This window comes from Podarcis vaucheri (assembly GCF_965113315.1).
Source record: "Podarcis vaucheri genome assembly, chromosome: 14".
Taxonomy (NCBI): domain Eukaryota; kingdom Metazoa; phylum Chordata; class Lepidosauria; order Squamata; family Lacertidae; genus Podarcis; species Podarcis vaucheri.
Window position 1 is genome coordinate 11,930,281 of NC_138752.1, and position 26,689 is coordinate 11,956,969.

Consider the following 26,689-nt stretch of genomic DNA (forward strand, 5'->3'; position numbering starts at 1 on the left):
TTTAAAAGGGTCCAACAAAAATCTTTATTCATTTTAAGACTACAGATCTGAATGCAAGTTTCTTTTGTAAAAATAAAATAAAAATCCTCATTAGGTTTACTTACATCCTGGCTGCAAAAAGAACAGTGCAGTCATTGTATATATTTACACGAGTCTTGTAGACTTTCAGGCTTGCATTATGTGTCCTCGTCCTCGTCTTCCTCATCGCTGATCACGTACTTCTTGTGCTTCTTGCTTGCCTTCTCATCGTCTTCTGCTTTTCTTTTACCAGATGGCTCGCCCTCCTACAGGAAAGCAGATCGATTTTAAGCCAAAATGAGCATTTCTCTAGGTTTAAGTGACTAAAACTGTAATTTGGATCATCCACGCACTAAGAAAAAGGCATTTAATGCTCCCAAAGAAAATGATGCTCCCTCCTTGGTTAATAGAGGCAACATTTAATAATAATAATAATAATAATAATAATAATAATAATAATAATAATTATTATTATTATTATTTATACCCCGCCCTCCCCGGCCGAGACTGGCTCAGGGAGGCTAACACCAGGTATAAAAACAATTGATTGAAATACAATTTAGTGGGAAAAGAGCCTATGGAAACAGAGGTTGGGCTAAGGAAGAATGAATCTTGCAACTGTTTACTCTCGGCTATCTAAAGATGCAAACAGGACAGAGGACAGCTGAAAAAAACAGCCACATCAACAGTACCTGAATCACGTTTACTCAAAAGTTAAATTCCCCAGAGCTAAACCCACCAGGAGTGACAACTCAAGGCCTTCCATATGTGCTGTGCCAGAAAGATTTTGGGCATAACACAGCAACAGAATCTCAAACCGGCCCACATTCCCAGTTTGTTCACACACTTGTCTCAGAGACGACTGCACTGGCTTGGTCATGTGCACAGAACGGAAGACGGCAGGATCCCCGAGGGTGCGCTCCACGGGGAACCGGCTTCAGGCACCAGGCCCACTGGCAGACCTGTTCTACCTCTCTTTCAAATCAGAACCAGTGAGGGCGGTGAAGGTCCTGCATGAGTGTCTGGAGGCGGTTAGAGGATGGATGGCGGCTAACAGATTGAGGTTGAATCCTGACAAGACAGAAGTACTGTTTTTGGGGGACAGAAGGCGGGCAGGTGTGGAGGATTCCCTGGTCCTGAATGGGGTAACTGTGCCCCTGAAGGACCAGGTGCGCAGCCTGGGAGTCATCTTGGACTCACAGCAGTCCATGGAGGCACAGGTCAAATCCGTGTCCAGGGCAGCTGTTTACCAGCTCCATCTGGTACGTAGGCTGAGACCCTATCTGCCTGCAGCCTGTCTCGCCAGAGTGGTGCATGCTCTGGTTATCTCCCGCTTGGACTACTGCAATGCACTCTACGTGGGGCTACCTTTGAAGGTGACTCGGAAACTACAACTAATCCAGAATGCGGCAGCTAGACTGGTCACTGGGGGCAACCGCCGAGGCCATATAACACCGGTCTTGAAAGACCTACATTGGCTCCCAGTACGTTTCCGAGCACAATTCAAAGTGTTGGTGCTGACCTTTAAAGCCCTAAACGGCCTCGGTCCAGTATACCTGAAGGAGCGTCTCCACCCCCATCATTCTGCCCGGACGCTGAGGTCCAGCGCCGAGGGGCTTCTGGCGGTTCCCTCATTGCGAGAAGCAAAGCTACAGGGAACCAGGCAGAGGGCCTTCTCGGTAGTGGCGCCCGCCCTGTGGAACACCCTTCCAGCAGATGTCAAAGCGATAAACAACTACCTGACATTCAGGAGACATCTTAAGGCAGCCCTGTTCAGGGAAGTTTTTAACGTTTGATATTTTATTGTATTTTTGTTTTCTGTGGAAGCCGCCCAGAGTGGCTGGGGAGGCCCAGCCAGATGGGCGGGGTATAAATAATAAATTATTATTATTATTATTATTATTATTATTATTATTATTATTATTATTATATTATATAACTCTGCATTACGAAAATGTTTGCAAACATGACACGAAGGCTGGCAAAATCAACCCTGCCGTGTGGGAATTCCTTGCAGGTGCCTGGTGACAGTCAGGTCATGAATCCATAGCGGTGACCAGAGGAAAAATGACGGCTGGGAGGAGCGCAGGGAGAAGAAATGCCATGGTCCACCTGTCCCAATGAAAGAGGACATCGCCACCTGCAGTAAAACATGCCTCTCCCATCTCTACAGTCACAGCAGGCACCGTGACCTTCCAGCGCTTTGACACCCCCTGCCCTGCCATGGCACACTCTTCCATTGCCTCTCAAGACAGATGGATACAAGCCATTTGTTGCTGGCATCTGTGTTCCCCCCCAAATTTGCTTTGGAGGGTTTCCCAACCCTCTGGAGCAGACTTTGAGGGTGCCCAGGGGTCTGCAAATCAACTGCACAAGCAAAGCCTGTCGTGTGAATAGCACCGGATGCAACCTAACGTTTTTAGGATTGCAGTTTCATTGGGGCAAAGAAGGGACAGGAAGCAAGTATCCGAAAGCTCCCTGCATAAAATCTACTGCAAGTCCCCCAAACTAGGCACCATTCATTGTTGTGGGAATTCACATGGTTTCATAATGTCAAGACAGGAGTGTCACTACACATCACAGAAGGTGTGAACTCAACACAGTGATGCCCTTTTCAGTGGCAGCCTTATATCTCCCAGAGACTCTGGCCCTGCCTGATGGGCATATTACAGTAGTTATGATTTCAGCCTAGATCTCAGCTAATTACTTGTTGTTAGCAAAAGGTAATGCATCTTGTTTGTTTTGCCAAAACACAGACTGTGTGCAAAATCTGGAAAAAAAGCAAACAATGTGATAATTATAATTTGCTCTTAATTTTCAGGTAATTATCCTGTTCTAATTTACAATGAAACCACTTCCCATTTTAAGACAGAATGCATTAACAGTGATGAGCTTAAAGATTTCTCTCCCCCCCCCCCAGAGAAGATCTTGTATCCTAGTACAAAATACTTCAGCAAATGGCACCACCTACCCGCAAAAAAACAAAACCGACCCAAATGCGTTCAAGTTTAATATTTTTCCTTCAGCTATAAGAAGCCAGAAGTGCTACCGGGTGATTTGGGACTTTGGGTGAAAGCTAATTGCAATCCTCTACTCCCTGACTATTAACACACATCCAGGTTTTGTGCAAATGAAAGATCAAAATGAAGTCCTTGAGAATTTCAAAGTCAGCCTCTGCAACACATGCTTCAAAAGAGGCTGGTGGTTATTTTAATGAAGTAATCCATAATGTGTCTCTCTCTCGCAGTGAAGTAGAATTTCAACAGCTTTCTACCAACTGGAAAATTACTTGCTTTTTTATTAATGAACCCAATTACTTGATTCATTTTTCGCTATAAAGCTTAACATAATGGAACCTAGGACACCCATTCAACATGGGTCCAGATTCAGGGAAGTGCCTGGGGGTGCTAGAATTTTTTTTTTTGGGGGGGAGCAGGAGTGGCTCCTGGGTCAAGGGCGGCTGATTCAACCATCTACTCAGAAGCTGAAACAAATAGTGCAAACAGTTCATAAGGCATGGACAAATAAGAGTTGAATTCATGCATGCAAACTGAGCATCCAAGTCGTGAAATGATATGACCACAATGAAAAAGAAGGCGTTTAAAAGGGGGACAAATTGAGGGGATGCCAAAAATGCTTCCTTGCCTGTGGGGCTGCTTGGTCTGGGTCAGGGACGAGGAATTTCATGTGCAGGGTGTGAGAGTGTGTGTAGAAACTAGCCCACCATTCAAGATAAACTTTCCATGCATTGACCCTCCCACTTTTGCCTCTGGCTCCACCCACCACCAGCATGTGGTCCAGAAGAGAATTGCAGCCTGCAGGCTCACAAAAGTTCCCACCTCTGGTCTAGGCACAAATTAAATGCTGACTTTAATAAGCCTGACCTCCTAAATAATGATGAACCTCTACAGATTGAATTCAGCCAAGGTTTTCCTCCCCACCCACAATGCACGTCAACTGATCTCAATGCAGTACAGAATTCTTCTTTTGGACTTCTACCCTAATTCACTTCTTCACCTCTTTCTGAGAAGTTCTGCTGAACTCACTAGCGCAAAGAGAGTGATCCTCTGGATCATTTTTGGAGAGCAAGGGCAGGAAAATGGTTGCAATGAGATGCATACCAAAGTACAAGTCTGTGCAGCCCATAATTTGTGGTCCATGCAGATGTGCTACTCTCTTAACTACTTTTTTTTTAATGCTTAAGCGCCACCATGTGGTGAAGTTGAATGTTAGCAAACTAAATTGCTTTTAAAATGGGGGGCGTGGGGGGGGCGGGAAGTAAGCAGAAGTCATGGTTTCGTTGTCTTTCACAGAAATGAGAAATTTGTGGCACCAGACAGAATTCCACTTGTAGAATCCCTTTGATTGGAGAAGGCTTGGAGAAGGCTTTTCTTTGATTGGAGGCTCCCTTCTTCAATGCCATGTCACCAACCACTTTTGAAACACAAGACCAAAGCCTCTTTGGGCATGCGGGATACTGAGCCACTTAAGTAAAAACATGCAGGCGTCTAAAATTACAGCATTCAACAGATGCTTTCCAGCTACGATCTTAAGAGACAACAATGTTTTCAGACTAGAATCTGTGCAAGCCTGAAGGATGCTAGCAGGCTTTGTGATGCAACTTTTTATCTCAGTACATTACCCTCAAGAAGTTGAGCCCTGACTCCCAAGTTCCAGTCCAACGCTGTAAACCACTGCACTACACTGGTTTTAAAATGACATTAAAGAAGAAGAAGAAGAAGAAGAAGAAGAAGAGGAGGAGGAGGAGGAGGAGGAGGAGTTTGGATTTGATATCCCGCCTTTCACTCCCTTTAAGGAGTCTCAAAGCGGCTAACAATCTCCTTTCCCTTCCTCCCCCACAACAAACACTCTGTGAGGTGAGTGGGGCTGAGAGACTTCAGAGAAGTGTGACTGGCCCAAGGTCACCCAGCAGCTGCATGTGGAGGAGCGGAGACGCGAACCCGGTTCTCCAGATTACGAGACTACCGCTCTTAACCACTACACCACACTGGCTCTCAAGCCAGAGTACTCTGGGTGAAACAGTAATTAAAAAAAAAAAATATTGGCAAGTCTCAGGAAACATCAGGTCATAGAAGAAGTCCAAGGTAAGAGAGCTTGACTAGTCTTCGGCATTTCAAACTAACATGTACAGCAGAGACAGATGTTGTAGGATATCACCATCCCTGACCTTTGGGCCTTGATAGCTGGGGATTCTGGGAACTGGAGCCCAATAACCTCTGGAGGTCCCTCGGTTCTCCACCCCAAGGTACAGAGTGGTCTATACTTCAAACCAATTATAGTAAGCCTGGGAGTCATTCTGGACTCACAGCTGTCCATGGAGGCGCAGGTCAATTCTGTGTCCAGGGCAGCTGTTTATCACCTCCATCTGGTATGCAGGCTGAGACCCTACCTGCCTGCAAACTGTCTCGCCAGAGTGGTGCATGCTCTAATTATCTCCCACTTGGACTACTGCAATGCGCTCTATGTGGGGCTACTTTTGAAGGTGACCCGGAAACTACAACTAATCCAGAATGCAGCAGCTAGACTGGTGACTGGGAGCAGCCGCCAAGACCATATAACACCGGTCTTGAAAGACCTACACTGGCTCCCTGTACGTTTCCGAGCACAATTCAAAGTGTTGGTGCTGACCTTTAAAGCCCTAAACGGCCTCAGTCCAGTATACCTGAAGGAGCGTCTCCACCTCCATCGTTCTACCCGGACACTGAGATCCAGCGCCGAGGGCCTTCTGGCGGTTCCCTCATTGCGAGAAGCAAAGCTACAGGGAACCAGGCAGAGGGCCTTCTCGGTAGTGGCACCCGCCCTGTGGAACGCCCTCCCACCAGATGTCAAAGAGAAAAATAATTACCAAACTTTTAGAAGACATCTGAAGGCAGCCCTGTTTAGGAAAGCTTTTAACGTTTAATAGGTTATTGTATTTTAGTGTTCTGTTGGAAGCCGCCCAGAGTGGCTGGGGAAACCCCGCCAGATGGGCAGGGTATGAATGAATGAATGAATGAATGAATAAATAAATAAACACCTGAGCCACTCAAAATAGACCCCTTCACCATTTCTCTCACCTCGTCACTGTTGAGTTTCTTTGCTTTCAGTAATCTCTGAGTTTTATCTTCATCTGAGCCCTCATCGCTGTCTGAAGAATAAATCCTAGCACGCTCCTCTGAAAGGGAAATATATATATATATATATATATGCATTTCTTTTCAAGAGCTAATCTACAAAAACTGACCGTAATTTAGAAACTGGCCGCTTAGAAGTGACAATCCTTTCCCTCCATGAAGCACTATCAGCGTTCTTTATTTGTCATCACTGGCCATTGCAAAACGAATCAAACAAAATAATCACATATTATTTCCAAAAGGATTTCCCGCCATCCTCCTCTTAGGTATTAATGCTCCACTTTTCCTTTGTGTGATAAGCCCAAAGCAGCACCCTGGACTTAAAACCAGATAAATCCAGGACTCTGCGCTAAGCCGACCATACCTCTTATTCCGCCTTTATATCTGTTTTTAATTGCTGCCAGGCTGATGGCTTCTTCTCCTTCGTCTTCTTCATCATAGCGGTCAGGCTCCAAGTAGCTGGCGCTCAGTCCCCGCTGGTGCTGCTTCTCTCGCATTCTCCTCTGCTGGGACTCCCTGCGAATGGAAGCTCGCAGCCTCTCCTCCTCTTTCTGCCGGGGGAAATGGCAACAACATAAGGGTGTGCCAAGGATTTCTCAAAACAGGGCTCAGACTGTGTATTGCCCTGCACATTACTCACCACTAATTTACACTCCTCTTATTGCCCAAGCAGAATTCGAAGTGGTTTTCAAAGTACACCAGTTACACGAATATTAGAATAGAAGCATCCATAATTAAAACACCCAATAAAACAATCCTATTAAACAAAACATTAAAACAGGTCAAGATCGTGGAAATGCCTGTGTAAACAGGTGCATCTTCAGAAGCCGGTGGAATGCCAATGCAGATGAGGCTTTGGCATTCTTGCAGCAGTTAAGTCTAGTTCTACTTTTATTCCAGGTTCTTTTTCTGCTACATGGTGAAGCAGAGCAATGTGGCACAGGTTTCATGGGCTCTGTTTCATGACTTGCTCTGGCCTGGATTACACACCTTGATCAATAGGTTAGAGAGGGAGGAAGAAGGATCCAAGTAAGGTTTTTTGTTTTGCTTCAGGCTAAATTAAATTGAATGGGATGCAGGTGGCACTGTGATCTAAACCACTGTGCCTTGGGCTTACCGATCGGAAGGTCAGCGGTTCAAATCCCTGCGATGGGGTGAGCTCCCATTGCTCTGTCCCTAACCCTAACCCAACCTAGCAGTTCAAAAGGACGCCAAAGTGCAAGTAGATAAATAGGTACTGCTCTGGCAGGAAGGTAAACGGCGTTCCCATGCGCTGCTCTGGTTTCACCAGAAGCGGCTTAGTCATGCTGGCCACATGACCCGGAAAAACCATCTGTGGACAAAACGTTGGCTCCCTTGGCCAGTAAAGGGAGATGAGCGCCACAACCCCAGAGTCATTTGCGACTGGACTTGACTGTCAGGGCTCCTTTACCTTTTTATATTAACTTGGCTCCCAACTCAGCCCCACCATTTCACCAAATAGGGGGGGAAATGTGTTTTAGTCCACTGGCAACATAGCAGCGAGGCACTGCCCATTTTACCTAGCAGTGCTGGTGATACCATAAAATGGTTTATAAAGACTGATTGCCAGATTCCAATGCTGAGTTTTGCAGGATATGGCAAATAGGAAGTTACTCTTATCTCTTCTGCTCCTCCCTGCTTGTTCTTTTCTTCTCCCCCTTTTCAACTGTTTGCAGGCTCAAAAAAGCCCCCTGGCCACCCACAGAGATGCCAAGGTAGGTAAGGTTGTTTTCTATGGCAATTCAGACTCCTGCCGAGCCAGAGGCTTGCTGCATTGAGGGCAGCAAGTCTAAAGATGCTGCTGAGTCACACATACAAACAATATTTTAAGATTTGCATATTTAATAATGCAAATTTAATAATGGCTTAAAAGGCAAATTTTGATTCCAGCTACCCCACCCCAAATCTATACCTTAATCATTTCTGTTCGTTGGGACTCTGGATCACGGCCAGCCATGGGCAAGATACGAATTTTTTGTGTCTTGGAACATCTGTCTGCGAGCGAGAGAGTCATCTTTCTGTGTGTGGCACTGTCTGTTGAGTGAGGCCTGCGGTAAAATTGTTACTGGGTTAAAAAGCACTTCTTTCAGGGAACTGCAGGTTTGAGAAAACAATTGCACGTGACTGAGCTGATTCGCACAACACGCTATGCCAACCCGTAGCCAATACCATCTTGTGGGTTGATCATCGGTTGCAGCAACCTCCTTCGAAGAAGCCTTTTCAGTGCCACGGGCACTAGGAGGTTGCCTTCAAAGAGGCTCCCTGTACGCAATGACCAGCTGATTCTCAGTTACAGGGAGCCCCTTTGGAATCTCTGCAGAGGGGGAAATGCTCCTAAAAGTAGAACATTTCTCCCTCTACAGAGAAAGCACTTCGTATCCCTGGAAAGAACAAAATCTCCATTTTAAATTTCCGCAATTTTCTCTCTCTCTTGAGAAAGTTGTTGCATCAGGTACTTCCTAAAGGACAACTGATTCCAGCTGACTGCCAGGCCTTTGGCTGTGCAGCGCTCTCTTGAAGCCAGGCCTTCAGCTGATTTGGCTCCTGGGCCTGAGGTTCCCTACCTGACACTATTAGAAACTGAGATATAAAAGCTATTCGGCATATGGCCCCTTAAAGCTAGGTCACAGGCACACTAACAGAATGTTTGGATGCATATATTTTTTAAAACAAGATCACAAAGCTGAAAATGAATTGTGTATATTCTCAGCTCCAGCGAAAATCTGACTCGCGCCATAGCATGGCAACAAAAAACCAACAAACACTACTGTCCACCAGCCAGTCAGATGGTGAAGTCAGGTGCCATCCTGGTGCCCAGGCATCTTCACTTGGTTGCAAGTGGCTGATAGCCAGGTGCAAAATGTGCCTGGCTAATTCTGAATGCAGCTACCTGCTATAGGCCATAGACAACAGTGACCATAATAAAACGATTCAAGAGTTTTGTGGCACATTAAAGACTAACATATTGAGTATAACACAAGCTTCTGAAGACTAGAGTTCACATCATCAGATGCATTACATATTTTCCTGAATTGGAAGGTAGACAGAGACAGAGAGAAATAGATAGATAGATAGATAGATAGATAGATAGATAGATAGATAGGGTTGAGGGTGGGTGGGAATTGTAAGAAGTGAAATTAAAAGGGCAGAGAAGTAGATTCTGAGCATTATGTTAAAGTTTAAAAGGTATGTAAAATCGTCAGTGACCACAACAGCACTGATGAGAATAATCTAAACATCCTGATGCTGGTCAGTTAATTAATGCCTGTAGATGAGGCCAGTTTCTATGTTCTTGCTTCAACATGGCTACCCCCCTTGGAAATAATTAGGCAAACCACCTTGTATCCTCTTTCACATTCACTGTGATGCTATTACTTGTAAATATTTTCAACTCAATGGGATCCACATGCTTACCTGAAGGTTAGCTTTGTTTTGAACACAGCTTGCCCCTGAAGACCTGTTCCTTGCCTGATGAAGAGATGGTTGTGATCCCCCTGCAATGGTGCTTTGTACACATCGAACACTTCATTCCCCAAATGTAGTGACATGCTTCAAAAGGAAGGAGGAAAGCTTCGATTAGCACACAAGCCAAGAGCCTTATTTGCTTTGCTCATACAAGTACATTAAGCCAACTGAATACTTCGACTGATGTATTTACAGGCCTGTGATGCCCAGATCGTGAACTCTGCCATTCTGTCTCAGCTTTGTCCTTTTTCTCCAGCCTCCTTTCCTTGCTCCCGTTTTACTTAGGCAGGAAGCCTTATTGCAGCAGCAGCCTTTGAGTTATTTTTCTGTTTAATGGGAGGCGCCCAGTTGATACAAGCGAACTAGATATAGGATGTTATTATCTGTTTACAGAGCAGTGAAGACAGAAATTCTGATGGCTCCTTCTATCATGGATTTTTTTTTTTTACAGGTGTTACAGAATTTGGCAGTGCCTGTGTGAAACTTGCTAATTCTCCCAATCTATAATTATGCTCCCCTTGGTTCTGTTCCTAGCCTATCTTTTATCGTGTTTATTGTCAGCTTTCTTTAACATGCTGTATGGATATGTTTTTCTATGTATTCTTGCCTACTGCCTCCAGGCCCTCCTGCCATAACACGGATGCCCTAACAGAATTGGAAATGGCAAAGGAGAGGGATATGGGCTTCTTAAGATTCACTGACAGCACCTTGCACTTTCCTCTCCCTGTGGGTTTTTATATGGGTAGCGACATCGGCCATTGAGCAGCACTTCCACCAAGGTGTCTACCACTGGAACCTTCTCTGTTCCAAAGAGGGTGGGAGGCAGTAGTTATTTTGAGCTACCTTGGTAGCTTTTCTGACCTTTAGTGGGGCAGCTCATTCAGCCTGGATCATAGCAACAAAAGCAGCTGCAATACAAACAGTGGTATATACATATTTAAATAAATAAAATGAAAGGCGTCCAGAAAGGTGAGATGCAATGAGGCTGAATGAAGGGATAGGGCAGAGCTCTGTCCCAGGTAAGGAACTGAATTGCTTAAAAGCTGGCCGCATGATTCCTTGCAGGAAGACTCAGCTCCTTCATGGATGCGTGCCCTCTTTCACTCAACTTAGAAAACAGAACAATAATAATAACTGGGTGAACGAGACCCGAGATAGAACTCTATGCTACACAACATGTTTCCTTCTACAGTTCAGAAGCATGGGTCAAGCGGGATCAGGCACAACTGACCTCCCATCAGACCATTTGACTATCCGCGCATTGCTTTCTCGAACCTCGCTCCCTTCTTCATCTCGGCGAGTTCGCCAGCGTATCGTGTTCTCCACCTGTGGGGACACAAAGTTGCAGGAGGTATTTCTTGAGAGAAATGTCACAACGCTTGCAAGAAATAGTGTGTGGGGAGTAGGGGAATAATGCTGGTGGGAATGTCATACACTGGTATTCTGAATTGCTGAATTCATGTTTAAATATTAACTGGCTTAATGTATTAGTATTGTGAATCAATGAGCAGAAAGACAGCTCAGTGTACCATGAGGGATTCAGCAGGGGGGCGGGGAGGAGAGGCCACCACTGCAAGCTCAGACCTTTTCTGCTAAAACTTGCGTAACATGTTAGTCCTCACATATAACATGCATGCAAACCTGAAATTAACTTTCTCTCCTCTCCATTCCTCTCCACTCCCACTGTTGCTTCCCATGTGCCCCATTTTAGAAAGTAAGCTCCTTCAGGAAGTAACCTATCTCCCTCCCTGTTATGCTGAAAAGTAATAATCCATGTACACTGGTACCTTGGTTCCCAAACTTAATCCATTCTGGGAGTCCGTTTGACTCCCAAAACAGTTCAAAAACCAAGAAGCGGCTTCTGATTGGCTGCAGGAGCTTCATGCACCCAATTGGAAGCCATGGAAGCCGTGTTGGACAATCAGCTTCCGAAAAATGTTTGCAAACTGGAACACTTACTGCTGGGTTTGTAGTGTTCGGGAGCCAATTTGTTCGACAACTAAGCCATTTGGGAACCAAGGTACTATTGTACATTGATGGAGATATAACTAAATAAAAACCAAGGAAGAAACCCCAGGTGCTCTAACTGGCAGAGAGAATGTTATTGTGCACATACTATGGTAGTGCTCTAGAGGTCAGCCCTATTGATCCTCCATAGAATGAATCAGTGTCATATTTTGTGTTTAAATAGTAATTTGAAAACTCTCAAGAACTTCACATAAGTTATCGTGGTCATCAACATTTATTTATTTCATTTACAAATCACTTCCCAGAGCGACGGATGTTTTCCTAACAATGGCGTTGTAAAGTGGGTCAGTATTCTTGTCCCCCTATTGCAGATGGGGGCCCACAATTGGCTGGGGTGGGTGGAGAAGGCTTGCTTAGGGCCACCTACTCGCTGCTCTTCCTGGGAAGAAGTTTCTTGCAATGCTCAGCTTCATCTGAACCCTCCTGTAACTTAAGCCCATTTAATCTAATGGGCATCAGTTACAGTAGGGTTCCTTTCAGATGAATGTTATGAGAAACATCTTGATGGAAACAGCAGTTGGACCATGAAACCAAGTCTGGGCGGCTGCCTGTTGGAAATGCTCAAGTAGTAGGTTTCCTGCATTGAGCAAGGGTTGGAATAGATTACCTAAAAGCTTCCCCTTCCATCTTTAGGATTTGATGGGACTTCACCACATCAGTGGATCTGAGCTGGGGACTTCAGGGTGCATTGCTCCGTCTCTCAGAACTATGCTACACAAGCTCTCAATGTTTAAAGAAGGAATGGGGAACCGCTGGCCCTCCCAATTCAGCTGGACCACAGCGCTCACCATCCCTGACCATTGGCCATGCAGACTGGGGCTCAAGGGAGATGGGAGTCCAACAACGGCTGGTTCCCCAGCCCTGATCCAAAGCATGAGGCTTGACAGGATTGTGTTCCAAGACAGAGCAAGGAGTGTTTGCATGTTGCGTGGAGGCAGAATTTAAGGTATACGGTACTGTCAGGGAACTGACATCAGGGGAAAGGGAGTTGGTAGGGCTCCCAGAGACTGGGAGAGAGTCAGCAGCCAAAGCAGGGACCAGTAGGGGGAGCGAGGGGTCTCTGGAGGAGGATCTCAGTAATGCTGAGAGAGACGCAGCAGCCCAGGCAGGAAACAGCAGGGGAGAGAAAGGGGTGAGAGACACGTCCAGCGAAAATAGCGGGGAGGTGTCAGAAGCAACTGCAGGGAGACCCATACTTCGCCGGAAACTGTCACGTCGTGAGTCCAGGAGACGCGTTTCCGTTAAGGAGCTTCTTTGCTGGAAGCGCTTCCGCAAGCAGCCACTGTCAGACTCTACTAGTGACTAGAGCAGACATGTCTGAGGAGCTCTGTCACACACAGAGGTTTGTGGGGCCGCACAAACTCTGAGGGGGCACAATTTTAAGCACAAGCAGCTAATCAACCCCTGACAGCAGTCTGACAGGTACCTTCAGTTTTAACCTTGTTCTACCTTCTTCATCCAGCATCTCCTCATCTTCAAATTCATCCTCGTAATACTGTGGATCAAAAGGCCTGCAATAAACCAGGATACCGGTTACCATGGATGTCTTCCTTTCCTTGCAAAACAATTTGGTACCAGGACTGGAATTCTCACACAAAAACCCAATTATGGGTTTGTGGCCGCAGTTCCTTTGTACACATGGTAGGGGGTGGGAGAGAGAACAGAGAAGGCGAATGAATATTGGAGAAGGGCTGTAGAAGATCTGCCTTGCATGCAGAAGGTTCCAAGTTCAGTCCCTGGCATCTCCAACTTGGGTTGGCAGCAACACACACGGGACACCCTGGAGAGCCACTGCCAGCCAGTGTAAATAGTGCTGATCTAGGTGGGCCAAGGTGTGACTCAGTATAAGGCAGCTTCCTATGTCCTTAAGGTTTGCACATTGTGCAACAACATCACAAGCAGCTTGCTTGTGCATTCTATTGTGCAACAACCTTCTTCTGGTGCAAAACATTTCGCCAGTGGAACAAGTGGACTGCTAGGTGACTTTCACTTCGCACTACATTAAATACAACCCTCAGTTACTATCTTCTACCAAGACAGAGGGTTTCAAAGTCACACCTGAGTTTCCCTAGTACAATTCTGTTTATTTAAAATGCTTATATTCTCCCTTTCTTCCTTATAATAAAGATGGTTTATAATAAAACCAAACACAGAATTAACGTGTTAGCATTATTATTTTTTGTAAAAAACCTATTTACGAATGTTTCCTGACTAAAGGGGGGGGGAGCACTTGTGTTTTTTTACATACAGTGGTACCTCGGGTTAAGTACTTGATTCGTTCTGGAGGTCCATTCTTAACCTGAAACTGTTCTTAAGCTGAAGCACCACTTTAGCTAATGGGGCCTCCTACTGCCGCCATGCCACCGGAGCACAATTTCTGTTCTCATCCTGAAGCAAAGTTCTTAACCTGAAGTGCTATTTCTGGGTTAGCGGAGTCTGTAACCTGAAGCGTATGTAACCTGAAGCGTATGTAACCCGAGGTACCACTGTAGTTGCAACTCATCTGTGGATAGCACTACAGATTGGTTTTCTGTTTTTGTTTTTTAAGACCCTGGAACACTTGTTTCTCAGACTGAGCCTGTGACTTTTACCTGGGCTCCACACTGAGGAAGTTGGGAAGCTTCACAAAATATAAGTCATTTCCCAAGTCTGTGTTGACTTTAGGAATTTCGACTTCTATCCGCGTTTCAGGAATCGGTTCCTCCTCCTGTTGATCCTCGTTCAATCCATTCTCGTCCTATTCAGTGGGGAGGGGAGAGAAAATCAATTAGGAAATGTAAATATAAATATAATTCCATCTCTTCCATTTATGCATATGTGTGATTTAACCATACAGAGAACATACATTTTATCAACATTATGCCTGCTCAGGACATCAGCATAAGGCAAGCGTGGGGAACTTTTGGCCCTTCAGATGTTGCTGAACCACAACTCCCATCATATCCAGCCGTTGACCATGCTTGCTGGGGCTGATGGGAGTTGTAGTTCAGGAACTTCCGGAGGACCTAAAGTTCCCCAATCCTGGCATCAGGAGAGAGGGGGGAAAGAGACCTTCAACTTTCAAAAGTCCCGAATGGAATACACTTATCTGCAACCCCTTCTAAAAGGATCACAAATCATTATCCCACTTTTTCTAATGCAATTTGAGAATACAAATCTTAACATACATTTACAGATAGGTAGCTGTGTTGGTCTGCCACAGTCAAAATAAAAAAAATTCCTTCCAGTAGCACCTTAAAGACCAACTAAGTTAGTTCTTGGTATGAGCTTTCGTGTGCATGCACACTTCTTCAGATACACTGAAACAGAAGTTGCCAGATCCTTCTATATCATGAGAAGGTGGGGAGGGGTATTACTCAGAAGGGTGGTGGGAATGGGAGATTGGCAGATAGCTGAGATGAGCCTGTTGACGACTCTTAACGACTGCAATGTAAGACCTTCTCACTATATAGAAGGATCTGGCAACTTGGTGTTTCAGTGTATCTGAAGAAGTGTGCATGCACACGAAAGCTCATACCAAGAACTAACTTAGTTGGTCTTTAAGGTGCTACTGGAAGGAATTTTTTTATCTTAACATACATGTAAGCATTAAAATATTAGTGGTCAAGTTGTCAGGTTAAATCCAACACTGATGCGAAATCAGGACCTAACAGACCAACAAAGGTACTTACAATAGGTTGCCCTGGAGTTGGGGGCTTGTCTTCCCCATCGCTCCCCGAAGATATGTCATCTGCTCCTCCAAACAGATCCATTGCATCTTTATTACCTTGCCCAGAAAATAAGAAACAGAAATCATACTTAGAAGGTTGGAAACTGGAGGTGGGGAAGGACTGGCTTTGTTTTCAAGAGACACCTTATTTATAGAAAATATACTCTACAAGGGGCATAAAAATATATATTAAAAATAAAATAAAATTGTCCAGTAGCACCTTAGAGACCAACTAAGTTTGTTCTTGGTATGAGCTCTCATGTGCATGCACATTTCTTCAGATTCTTTGTTGAATGTAGAGGGCTGGTTTATACCTGGCGTTCCCTGTGACGAGAGATTGGTTGTTAAACCACTCTGCAAATTGCAGCTCTGGGAGGGGAATGGGGGTCTCCTGACAATTCTCAGAACCTTTGACAATTTGCAGTTCCTGGGATACTTTGTGGGAAGTCATGACGGTTAAAGTGGTACAATAGTGCTTTAAATGGATGGCTCAGGATGCGGCCCGAGAGGGTGGCAAGTGGAGAATGACATTCGAACTCCCAGCCAGCCATAAAGCTTATGAGGCTTGGTGTGACTATTTTCCACCTAGTCATTTTGACACTTTGGCACACCCTATATGCAAAATTTGACAATTGCAAAATACAGAGAAGCTTTCACTTTTGCAAGATTGAATATACTGCCTTCGGCTGTACTTGAGGGTCGATTTAAAAAAATCCCACTGGAAAAATGGTTATGTCCCTATGGAGATGGCAGTATTGAGTCAGTGGCTCATGTACTTCTGGGCTTGCACTCTTTATAAAGATTTGAGGACTGAGGTTATGACCCCTTTATTACTGTCCATGCCGGGTTGCTCAACCATTCCTACTGTGTCCTTTCTTTTAGCAGATCAAGATGATCAGGTGACAGCAAAAAGTGCAAGGTTTTTAGCAGGGGCAATTAGAAAAGATCTATTATTTGATTATTGATGTAAACCCCCCAAATGTATTTTCTATAGTTAAGTTTTTACCTCTATCTTCAGGACATTTTACTTTCTTGCTACGGCTTCTGGCTGATGCAAATAAAGATTCTTCTAATTCTGATTCTTTTCTCCTCTCAGACAGGGCTGTTGTGAGGATTTATTTAAAAGGGTGGGGAAATCAAGCATTCCCCCTCTTTTTAATCTTAATATTTTGATAATTTTATTACATTGACTTCTTTTTAAAATCTGTTGGTTTTATTGGCATTTTCTTATGAGTATTTTATATTATTTCATGTAAAGTTTTATATGATTTCATGTAAACCATTCATTATTAAATTGTTATTTCTTTATCATATGTGTTAAAATCACTTTTCTTACAACGGGGCCCAAAGTGCCTTACATCCTTGTTTATCCCTTCCTTACAAACAAAAACAAAACATTTTAAAAAAACAAAAAACTAACTACCAAGTTTGCCCTCCAGCATACCTGGAGAGAGGCAGGCAGGCAAAGACTTTCTCAGAACCTCCTGCTCCAGCTGGACTCCTTTGCCCTACACAGAAAACTTCTTCCTACAACTGGCCTGTGGGAAGGTGTAACAAAGTTATCAGGTAGACCTGGCAGATGGACGTGAGGTGTGCATCTAAAGAAGCCAGTTCTCTGGCAGTTGGAACTTTGTCAGTTGGGAGAAGACAGTTAGATCTCCGGGGCAAAGAGTCACAGAAACCGAGAGAGTGTCAGAGAGGGAGTGAGAGCCAAACTAGGTGATCTCAGCTAAGCCTGCCCACCCGGTCATAAAGATGACCTGTCCTTTAAATGAGAGTTATTCCACCTTGGGGGTCCCCACCTGTTGCTGCGCAAGACCCATCGTTATCAGCCAGTGTGGTCAATGGAGAGGGCATGATGGGAGTTGGAGTCAAATTGGGACCCAAGGTTGAAGAACATTGCTTTAAATGACTTTAGTGATAAGGAACGTATATAATGAATGCTAAAATGTTGAGGTTAGAGAAAAAAGGGGACTACAGCTGTAAAAGATTAAGTAAAAGAAAAGTATAAGGGAAAATTAGATAAAATCAAGGGGGAGGATTTGCTGAAACAAATTTGGAAATTGGGATGCAGAAAGAGGAGGTATGGGGAAGTCGGTGAAGTAAGGTTTAAGAAAAAAGGATTTGAAATTATGCATGTTTGTTTATGTGTTTGTCTGTATTGTGTATTGTTTGTGTTTATATAAATGGTGAAAAACCAATAAAAAATTTATTAAAAAAAAGATAAAGAACATGTAGCTAGACCTGAAGCAAGTTTCTTACTTCTTAGTCTTTAAGGTGCCACAAGAATCTTTGTCATTTCAGTAGCAGGTATGCATCTTTTGGTTTTGAGACTTTGCTCTGTATGCCTTGCCCTCGTTTCATTTCTAAAAAAACTCCCACCCTTGCTTATCAATGACGTAAACCCTTCCAGGTATTTAGTGGCGTGCTTCAGATGCCTGAAGCATCTACTGGGGATTTTCTTTTGAAACTTAAGGGTGGTCCATTCTGAACTGGTCTGGCAAAAATTGACCTTATCTCCTAAACTGCTCTTACAATGAGACCTAGAAAATTATATGCACCACAGAAGGATACCAGGAGAGGGTGCTCACTTTGGCAGCACAGATACTAAAATTGGTTTCCAGGAGAGGGAGCCAAACATTGTTAACACTAGGTACCTGGGGTTGGATTATTGCAAATTGTTCAACTTGGCTTTAATATTGTAATTCTAAATTTTTATACCCAATTTTAATTTTGTATTTCTGTAGTGTTATAACTTGCAAGTGTAATGAAAGCCAGTGTAAACTGTTTTAACTCATTCTAACAATGTACATTTATTTTGTTGTAACCCACCCTGGGACCTTATGATGAAGGGTGAAAAAAAATCCGTAAATAATAGTATTTTTTTTGGGGGGGGGATAAGTAAGTATTAGGTAGCTCTAGACCAGATGAAATTGTCTCAGGTGCCAGATCCAGTCCATGGAGCAACATGGAGCCAATCCTGGTTTATAGGAACTTTCCCACTGAAGCACTTGACCTCCTTTGAACCCTATAAAACAGGGACAGGGGAAATGTGGACTTCCAGCTGCTGTTGGGGCTAAAACCCCCTTAATCCCTGGCCACTGGCCTGCTGGCTGGGGGGTGATGGGAGTCCAACAGTATCTGGAGGTCTACAGATTCTACATCCCTGCTCTAAAGCAAGTGACAAGAGATGACCCAAAATACTGAAGTCAGAGCTACCGTGAAAATAATCAAACATGTACAGTGGTGCCCCGCAAGACGAATGCCTCGCAAGACGGAAAACTCGCTAGACGAAAGAGTTTTCTGTTTTGGAGGTGCTTCGCAAAACGAATCTCCTATGGGCTTGCTTCACAAGACGACAATGTCTTGCGAGTTCCTGCGGGTTTTTTCCCCTCCCCCCCCTTTTTCTAAGCCGCTAAGCCGCTTATCAGCTGATCCGATAAGCCGATAAGATGCTAATAGCGCTAATCCGCTAATCCTTCAATGGGCTTGCTTCGCAAGACGAAAAAACCGCTAGACGAAGAGAATCACAGAACGGATTCTTTTCGTCTTGCGAGGCACCACTGTAGATTTGTTGTTAAACAGTTGCTTAAATAAACTGTTGCGGTGACAACTTTTGATCGATTGCAGTGGAGGATGTGAAGGGGAGCTTGGCACTGCAAACTGCTCAGATGAGTTTTGGTTTTTTGTTTTTTTACTCCCAAATGACAGGAAGAGGGGCTGCTTACCTTTTTGTCCTTCCACATCACTATCCATTTCAGAATCTGATGCAATTTGTTTCTTACGCTTCGTTTGCATGACTTCTTCATCACTGTCACTGCCTCTTGCCGATTCTGCAAAAGCAAATATCAATCTTGAAGCCCCCTCATAACTTTCTATTATTATACTGTATATATTTCCATTAATGTATTTCCATTAATATATTGTTATATATTACACAATCAATCCAGACACCCTGAATAAAACACAGCGGAGAAATGTCACTTTGAAGAATGGCATTCGTACCAGTACTGTTGATGAAACCACACGGGTGCTAAAATAAAAATGACCGAGCAATGCAGTGGGCATATATAAATGGAAGATACTCAAATCCCTACTTGGCCTTGAAGCTCCCTCGGTAGAGGCATTCAGCAAATTTTTCAGCCTTACTGCTATCAAAGGTTCATAGTGAAAAACAAACAACCTCCCCCCAAAACATTACAACCCATCCTGAAATTTTGGGGGAGTTTAAATTTTTTATAAAAAGGTAAGTGGAAAAAAGTGTGAGCAACTATTAAACCCAAATTCCAAGAGATATTCTAAAGGGACAACTGCTCTGCAAACTAAAGATGGATTGTGCTAGACTTGTTGATTTGGGGTGGATGAAAAAGAGTAACCGTAGCCTTCAAGATATGAGTACTAAGCCAAATCTCAGTGGTAAAACACATGCTTTGCATGTAGAAGGCTGGGAAAGAATCTTGCCCAGGAGTCCTCCAGACCTAAGGTTTCCCCAGCCCTGTGTCTAGACATTTGCACCCTCAATTTTCCATACCCGATTTATGTTCATGCTCTTCTTCATCCTCCGAGAGCCTTCGCTCTTCATCATCGGAATGCTGGGGCCTCTCTTCGTCAGAGTTCTGCATCTTTTCCTCGTCTGAATGCTGCAGCCTTTCATAGTCATCATCCGAGTTCTGCATATTCTCCTCATCAGAGTTTTGGGGTCTTTCCTCTTCATCAGAAACCTGCAACCTCTCTTCGTCATCATCCGAGTTGTGCATTTTCTCCTCGTCCGAGTTCTGCAGCCTCTCTTTGTCATCAGAAGCCAGAGGTCTCTCCTCGTCGTCCGAGTTCTTCTCATCATCATCCAAGTGCTGTGGCCTTTCTTCGTCATCCGAGTTCTGGAGCTTCTCCTCATCGTCTGACTGATCACTTCTGTCTTCCCTTTCCCACTTTTCATCCTCAGAGTGTGCTTTGTCAGAGCCTTCTGCCTCAGAGTGGTGGCTGCCTTCATCTGACCTGTGATCCTCTTCATCCTCGTCCTCCTCGTGAGCAGCTTCAGAGCCACTGTGCTGGTCCATATCTGACTGGTCATTATCCTCATGTTCAGAATGCCCAGAGCCTTCCGAGCGATTGTAGGATCGCTCAGACCGGTTATCGCTGCCACTATGGTGAGAGGCGCCATCATCCTCGCTGTCGTCACCAAACAATTCTTTGTTACTGGGTTTCAAAGCCTCTCGGTCGTCATCTCTGTCACTCTCACTACCAGAAATATTACTGATGGAGCCAACAGGCTCCTGGTCAGAGTCTGAATCTGACCCAGAATCAGAATCTGTGAAAGCCAAACAAACATAAAAGGACAATGTTAGCAAGAGGAAAAGGGTCAGATAACATATATAAAAATCAACTGACCAATACCATTTTACAGTGGTACCTCGGGTTACATACGCTTCAGGTTACAGACTTTGCTACCCAGAAATAGTACCTCGGGTTAAAAACTTTGCTTCAGGATGAGAACAGAAATCGCGCGGTGGCAGTGCGGCAGCAGCGGGAGGCCCCCATTAGCTAAAGTGGTGCTTCAGGTTAAGAACAGTTTCAGGTTAAGAACGGACCTCCGGAACGAATTAAGTACGTAACCAGAGGTACCACTGTATTTATGTTCACCTAGTCAGAAGGAAGCAAATCCATCAGATATATGCAATTTGAAGAACTAGTCACTTTGCTGAAAACACTGACAGCAGTGAAAAATCATAATTAAGTAGTAGTCCAGGAACAATCCTGACTGAAGTACTATACAGAAGTAAAGCAAATGTTGACTGAAAATGGGCAAAACAGTAAAAACAGGTTCAGGTGGATAACTGTGTTAATCTGTCATAGTCATAATAAATAACAAGATGAAAGATGAAAAAATCTTTTTTTAATAATTCCAGTAGCACCTTTAAGCTCAACTAAATATAAGCTTTCAAGGTATGAGCTTTCATGTATAATACACACTTTGTCAGATACTCCGAAGCAGAGGTCGCTTCAACCTTATAACTGCTGATGGCTGTTACGGCAGTTGGTTCCATAGGGAAGAACAAGGGATTTTTAAAGGGACAGATGACCAAAATTAGCTTTATCATGTATAATGGGACATGAATCCAGTATCTCTGTTCAGACCAGGTCTCTCCATAGTTTTTAGTTTGGTAATGAGTTGTAATTCAGCAACTTCTCTTTCAAGTGTATTTCTAAAATTCTTTTGCAGTAAGACAGCTACTTTAAGATCTTGTATAGAATGTCCTGGGAGATTGAAGTAAAAACAGGATAGCCTGAACCCTTATATCCCAGCTTGATCACTAAGATCACCTGCTGGAGCGTCACTTTTAAATTGTCAACTTTAAATTCTCTATACAGGCAATTAAGACTGATTCTTTCCACAATGGTTAATTAATGTCCATTTTAACTTTTTTAATATGATTTTTATTGTATGTTGTATGTATGATTGCTGTAAACTACTTGGGTATTTTTCTTTTTACCGTATAGTATATAAATATTTTTATAAATAAATAAAACAATATTTAAGGCGCTGCTATTTAATCCCATTATGCCATTGTTTCAGAAACACTGCTATGAACTGGCCCATAAATAGCAGCTCTCCTGGTCATCTGTGCAAAGTAAGAATCACCACCAGGTGACCACATAAGAAAAATATTATCCAAGCTGGTTTACCCCCAGCTTTTAAGCCACGTATGACTGGCATCAGAATGCGACAGATAGGTAAACTGGCAATTACTGTATTGGTTAGTAACTTTTGTGGGTTTATTTATGAGGATGCTATAGGCTGACTCGAAAACAACCGACACAGCCACAGCATTTTGGTGCTGGCGAGGGCTGACAATAGTTGTAGTACAAAACACCTGTAGGGAATCAGTTAGAGGACGGGTGACTTAATGATATTTGCATTTGGGCAGAGATTACATTTTTTTATTTTGCACTGCACCACTCTGCTTGCCAATATGACAACCACCACACATCGAACCCTAAACAGCCTGTCTAAAAAAAGGTCTCCCTTGCCCGTTTTCTTCTTCTTTCTTTCTTCTTTAAAAGACACCAAGACCTTAGATCCAGTGCACAGAAGCAGGTACTGAACAGCTTGGAGATCACCACAATAAAAATCCCTTGTTTGATAGTGGCCTCTAGTTTAATAGATGGTGGGTCTGCCCAAAAATTTTCATCACCAGATTTGAAAGAGTAGGAAGACACACACATCTGTTTCTGAGAAAATCTGATTCAAGGTCCACAAGTGTGTCATGGAGTACACCAGTCTCCTGTGATCCGAGAAAAAACCCCACAGCAAACCACTATGTAAAACAATATACGCTAGCAGCATTGTTTAAGATGTTCTTGCAGGGTACCTAAAATGAGGAAGAATTTCAGAATAGATGTGCATGGGTGAGAAGGGGGATGGAGACGAATGAACAGACAGAGACCACAACATTGTGACCCAATGAAAAGGAAATTACAGTCGTACCTTGGATCCCGAAGGCCTTGGTACTCAGATGTTTTGGCTCCCGAATGCCACAAACCCAGAAGTGAGTGTTCAGGTTTGCAAACGGTCTTTGGAACCCTAATGTCCAAAGTGGCTTCCAATTGGCTGCAGGAGTTTCCTGCAGCCAATCAGAAGCTGTGCTTTGGCTTCTGTTTTGGAAGTCGAATGGATTCAGCTTCCAAGGTAAGACTGTATTGTACCTTTAACAGCGGCACATAAGGATTGCAGTGTTTCTCAAACTTCAGTCCCCAGCTGTTGCTGGACTGCAAATCCCATCAGCCCTGACCCTTGGTCCTGCTAGCTAGGCATGATGGGAGTTGTAGCTCAACAACAGTTGGGGACCCAAGTTTGAGAAACACTGGATTATAGTAACCATAGCTTGTGACAAAAGCAAAAGAAAAGTTCCCCCCGTTGTCACGCAGCTGTTAAAAGGTACAGAAACCGTGCCTTCCTTTGCACTTGCCCCATTCACATATTGTGAGTTTTGATGTTTCAGACCCAGCGGTGCCTGGAAGCAGTCTCACAAGCCCCAACTTCCAGAAGGATGAAAAAATGAAACTGGGAAAGGGGGGGGGGGACAACTGAAATCTGAGTGCAGGTAAATCTGGGGAAGAGCCACTCATGTGGGATTCAACCCATCGCTCACTGTCAGCCTAGCCCTCCCTCACAGAGTTGCAAGAATAAAAAACGGGGCAGGGGTGGGAAACAAACCACAACACACCGCCCTGAGCAACTTGGAAGCATCCAGTCCCCTTCTCCCACCTCATCCCAGCTGTGTTGCGAATATGGCACTATGCTCATGTTCAGAGGAACTCTTTTTCTGCATGGCACTTTGCTCATGCTCAGAGGAACTCTTTTTCTGCACGGCACTTTGCTCATGCTCAGAGGAACTCTTTTTCTGCATGGCACTTTGCTCATGCTCAGAGGAACTCTTTTTCTGCATGGCACTTTGCTCATGCTCAGAGGAACTCTTTTTCTGCATGGCACTTTGCTCATGTTCAGAGGAACTCTTTTTCTGCATGGCACTTTGCTCATGCTCAGAGGAACTCTTTTTCTGCATGGCACTTTGTTCATGCTCAGAGGCACTCTTGTTCTGCATGGCCGCCTCTCGTGCACTCTGGTACCAAAACGAGGCTTGGGGCTGAGCTCTGGGCGCGAACAAGAAAACAAGGAGAGAATTTCAAAGGAATCAAAAGGCGGCGGGGGGGGGAGGTTAAAAGCCAAGGCCTCCTTCCGCGCATGCGTGACACAATGCGATATGCCCCCCGCCCCGGCGTCCGTGTCTCCCCTCCCCCGTTACCTTTTTGCTCCGGCTCGGTGTCAGCATCGCTGCCGAACAGCTCCTCCATGTCCGCCATGGCGAGGGGAAGCCCAATTTCCTCAGGCCACCTCAGCGGACCCGGCGGCAGGGCTAGAGGAAGAGGGCGCCTTCTCGTGACGTAAAACAGTTGCGACTGTGGGGAGGAGGAGTCGTGCCTAGATTTACAATAGAAGATGACAGAAGATAGAGTGGCGCAGGGCCTGCACTTCCGGTTTAAAATGAAAACCTATACAGTATTCACTTGCGTTAAACCGGAAGTGTCCGCGTGGGCGGGCGGTAGTGATTCGCATAGAGATAGAAAATAGCAGAGTCATCTCAATCTCTATTGCGATAAAAATCCTTCTGCGCTGCAGTGGGTCAGGGCGTCTGGCTGTTAACCGGAGGTTGGAGGTTCGAGCCTACCCAGGGATGGCTATGGGCAGGATTCCTGCATTGCAATAGGTTGGACTGCATGAGCCCTAGGCAGTGCCGGATTTATGTATAAGCTAAACAAGCTATAAGATTAGGGCCCCAAAAAAATTTAAAGGGGAAAAAAACCTGGATGTACATCCCAAAATATAAGATAAAAAACCGAATAAAACCTACATACAGCAACAGTGTTTTGTGTTGCGTAGGCTCTTATTTGTTATGTGCAAATGGCTTTAGATGCCAATTAGGTCCATAAATTTGCGGGTGGCGCTGTGGTCTAAACCACAGTGCCTAGGACTTGCCAATCAGAAGGTTGGTGGTTCGAATCCCCGCGATGGGGTGAGCTCCCGTTGCTCGGTCCCTGCTCCTGCCAACCTAGCAGTTCGAAAAAATGTCAAAGTGCAAGTAGATAAATAGGCGGGAAGGGAAACGGCGTTTCCATGCGCTGCTCTGGTTCACCAGAAGCGGCTTAGTCATGCTGGCCACATGACCCGGGAGCTGTACGCCGGCTCCCTCGGCCAGTAAAGCGAGATGAGCGCCGCAACCCCAGAGTTGGTCACAACTGAACCTAATGGTCAGAGGTCCCTATACTTTAAACAAGCTATAAGCTTATGGCCCCACTCTCTTGGTGCCCCCCCAAAAAAATTTAAGGGAAAAAAAACTGGATGTACATTTCCAAAATATAAGATAAAAAACAAATAAAATAAAACCTACATACAACAACAGTGTTTTGTGTTGTGTAGGCTCTTATTTGTTATGTGCAAATGGCTTTAGATGCCTATTAGGTCCATAAATGACCATATAGCATATATTCAACACAAAAAACAGCGGCAATTTGTTGTTGACAAAGGACAGCTGGACATATAAAGGGCCCCATTACCTTCAGTAGCTTAAATCCAGCCTTGTCTGTGCTACCTGAGAACGTGCAAAATATAATTGTTTAATTGTACACTGCAATGGAGAAATGCCTGTGTGTGTACTGCTGAAGCATTTAACATTGGAATATTCCACTGGAGTATACTAAGCTAGAAGAGAGCTCTCTGGGATCTAGCTGGGGTGACCCTTAACTGTTGTTGTTGTTGTTGTTGTTGTTGTCTGCTATCTTTCATGTGGTGTTTAATTTTAGATTATGTGAAGATATTGCAAATCTGTGGCTTGAAGGCAGTTGCCTATTAGCCTTCCTCTGGACGCCACAGAGACAAGGATGTGATAATGAAGCCTATCAAGATCGGGTTGCCATCTGTCCAGAATTTCCCAGACATATACGGAATACTGCTGTCTCTAGCATTGTCCGGGTGCAAATTTGTAGTTATCTGGGAAAATATGTATGGCAGCCCATGTCGGCAGTGCCAATTTTCCATAAATAACTTTGGGCAAAGCTCAACAACTTTTCTGTCTGGATTTTCACTCTTTGAAATATGGCAACCCTATGTCAAGGAGCTGGATGCAGGTTAATGCAAGCTAAGGGAGAGAGATTTGATTTTTACTCTGATTGTAATTATGTATATTTAAGAAGAACATATGCTCGAATATGCATATGCCTTATACAGTGGTGCCTCGCAAGACGGAATTAATTCGTTCCGCAAGTTTTTTCTTCTTGCGAGTTTTTCGTCTTGCGAAGCACGGTTTCCCATAGGAATGCATTGAAAATCAATCAATGCGTTCCTATGGAGACCGTCCGGGGACAGAGGGGAAGCGCCGCAAGCCTTCCCCTCTGTCACCGGACCTGTTTTAAAGCAAGGGAAGGGGCAGCGGGGAGAATCGCTTCTCCCTGTTGCCGCCCCTTGGTTCAAAAGGGGTCCGGGGAGAGAGGGGAAGGCGCGGGCGCCTTCCCCTGTCCCCTCTTTTGAAGCAAGGGGCGGAGGGGAGAAGATCGCTTCTCTCTGTTGCCACCCCTTGGTTCAAAAGGGGTCCGGGGACAGAGGGGAAGCAAGCCTTCCCCTCTGTCCCCGGAGATTGCAGGGCTGGTAACGGGGAGAACCGATCTTCTCCCCGCCGCCCCTTGCTTCAAAAGAGAAGACCCGCTGTCCCCAGGGCAAGCTTCGTTTTGTGAAGCAAGCCCATAGGGAAATTCGTCTTGC

The 26,689-nt window shown here is 44.6% G+C and overlaps 1 protein-coding gene across 1 annotated transcript; it reads right to left on the reverse strand.

Annotated features, from left to right (window-relative positions):
• On the reverse strand, positions 1 to 24,338 carry LEO1 (LEO1 homolog, Paf1/RNA polymerase II complex component). The gene is made up of 12 exons (XM_082198486.1): positions 24,180 to 24,338; positions 19,907 to 20,683; positions 19,104 to 19,208; positions 15,338 to 15,432; positions 14,258 to 14,403; positions 13,093 to 13,177; positions 10,870 to 10,964; positions 9,588 to 9,722; positions 8,086 to 8,221; positions 6,517 to 6,703; positions 6,096 to 6,193; positions 1 to 284 (listed from the first exon to the last, which is right to left on the reverse strand). The coding sequence occupies exons 1-12, from the start codon at positions 24,235 to 24,237 to the stop codon at positions 177 to 179; spliced, it is 2,025 nt and encodes a 674-aa protein (XP_082054612.1). The 5' UTR covers positions 24,238 to 24,338; the 3' UTR covers positions 1 to 176.
• Between the last annotated feature and the right edge of the window lie 2,351 nt (positions 24,339 to 26,689).

Bases quoted from the DNA above. Each gene is read 5' to 3' on its own strand.
- LEO1 (XM_082198486.1), bottom strand. From the start codon at position 24,237: ATGGCGGACATGGAGGAGCTGTTCGGCAGCGATGCTGACACCGAGCCG. The intron at 19,209-19,906 runs GTATGGAAAATT...TTGCTTTTGCAG, and splicing joins AGAGCATGAACATAAATCGG to AATCGGCAAGAGGCAGTGAC. The intron at 15,433-19,103 runs GTAAGCAGCCCC...TTTCTGGGCAAG, and splicing joins TGATGTGGAAGGACAAAAAG to GTAATAAAGATGCAATGGAT.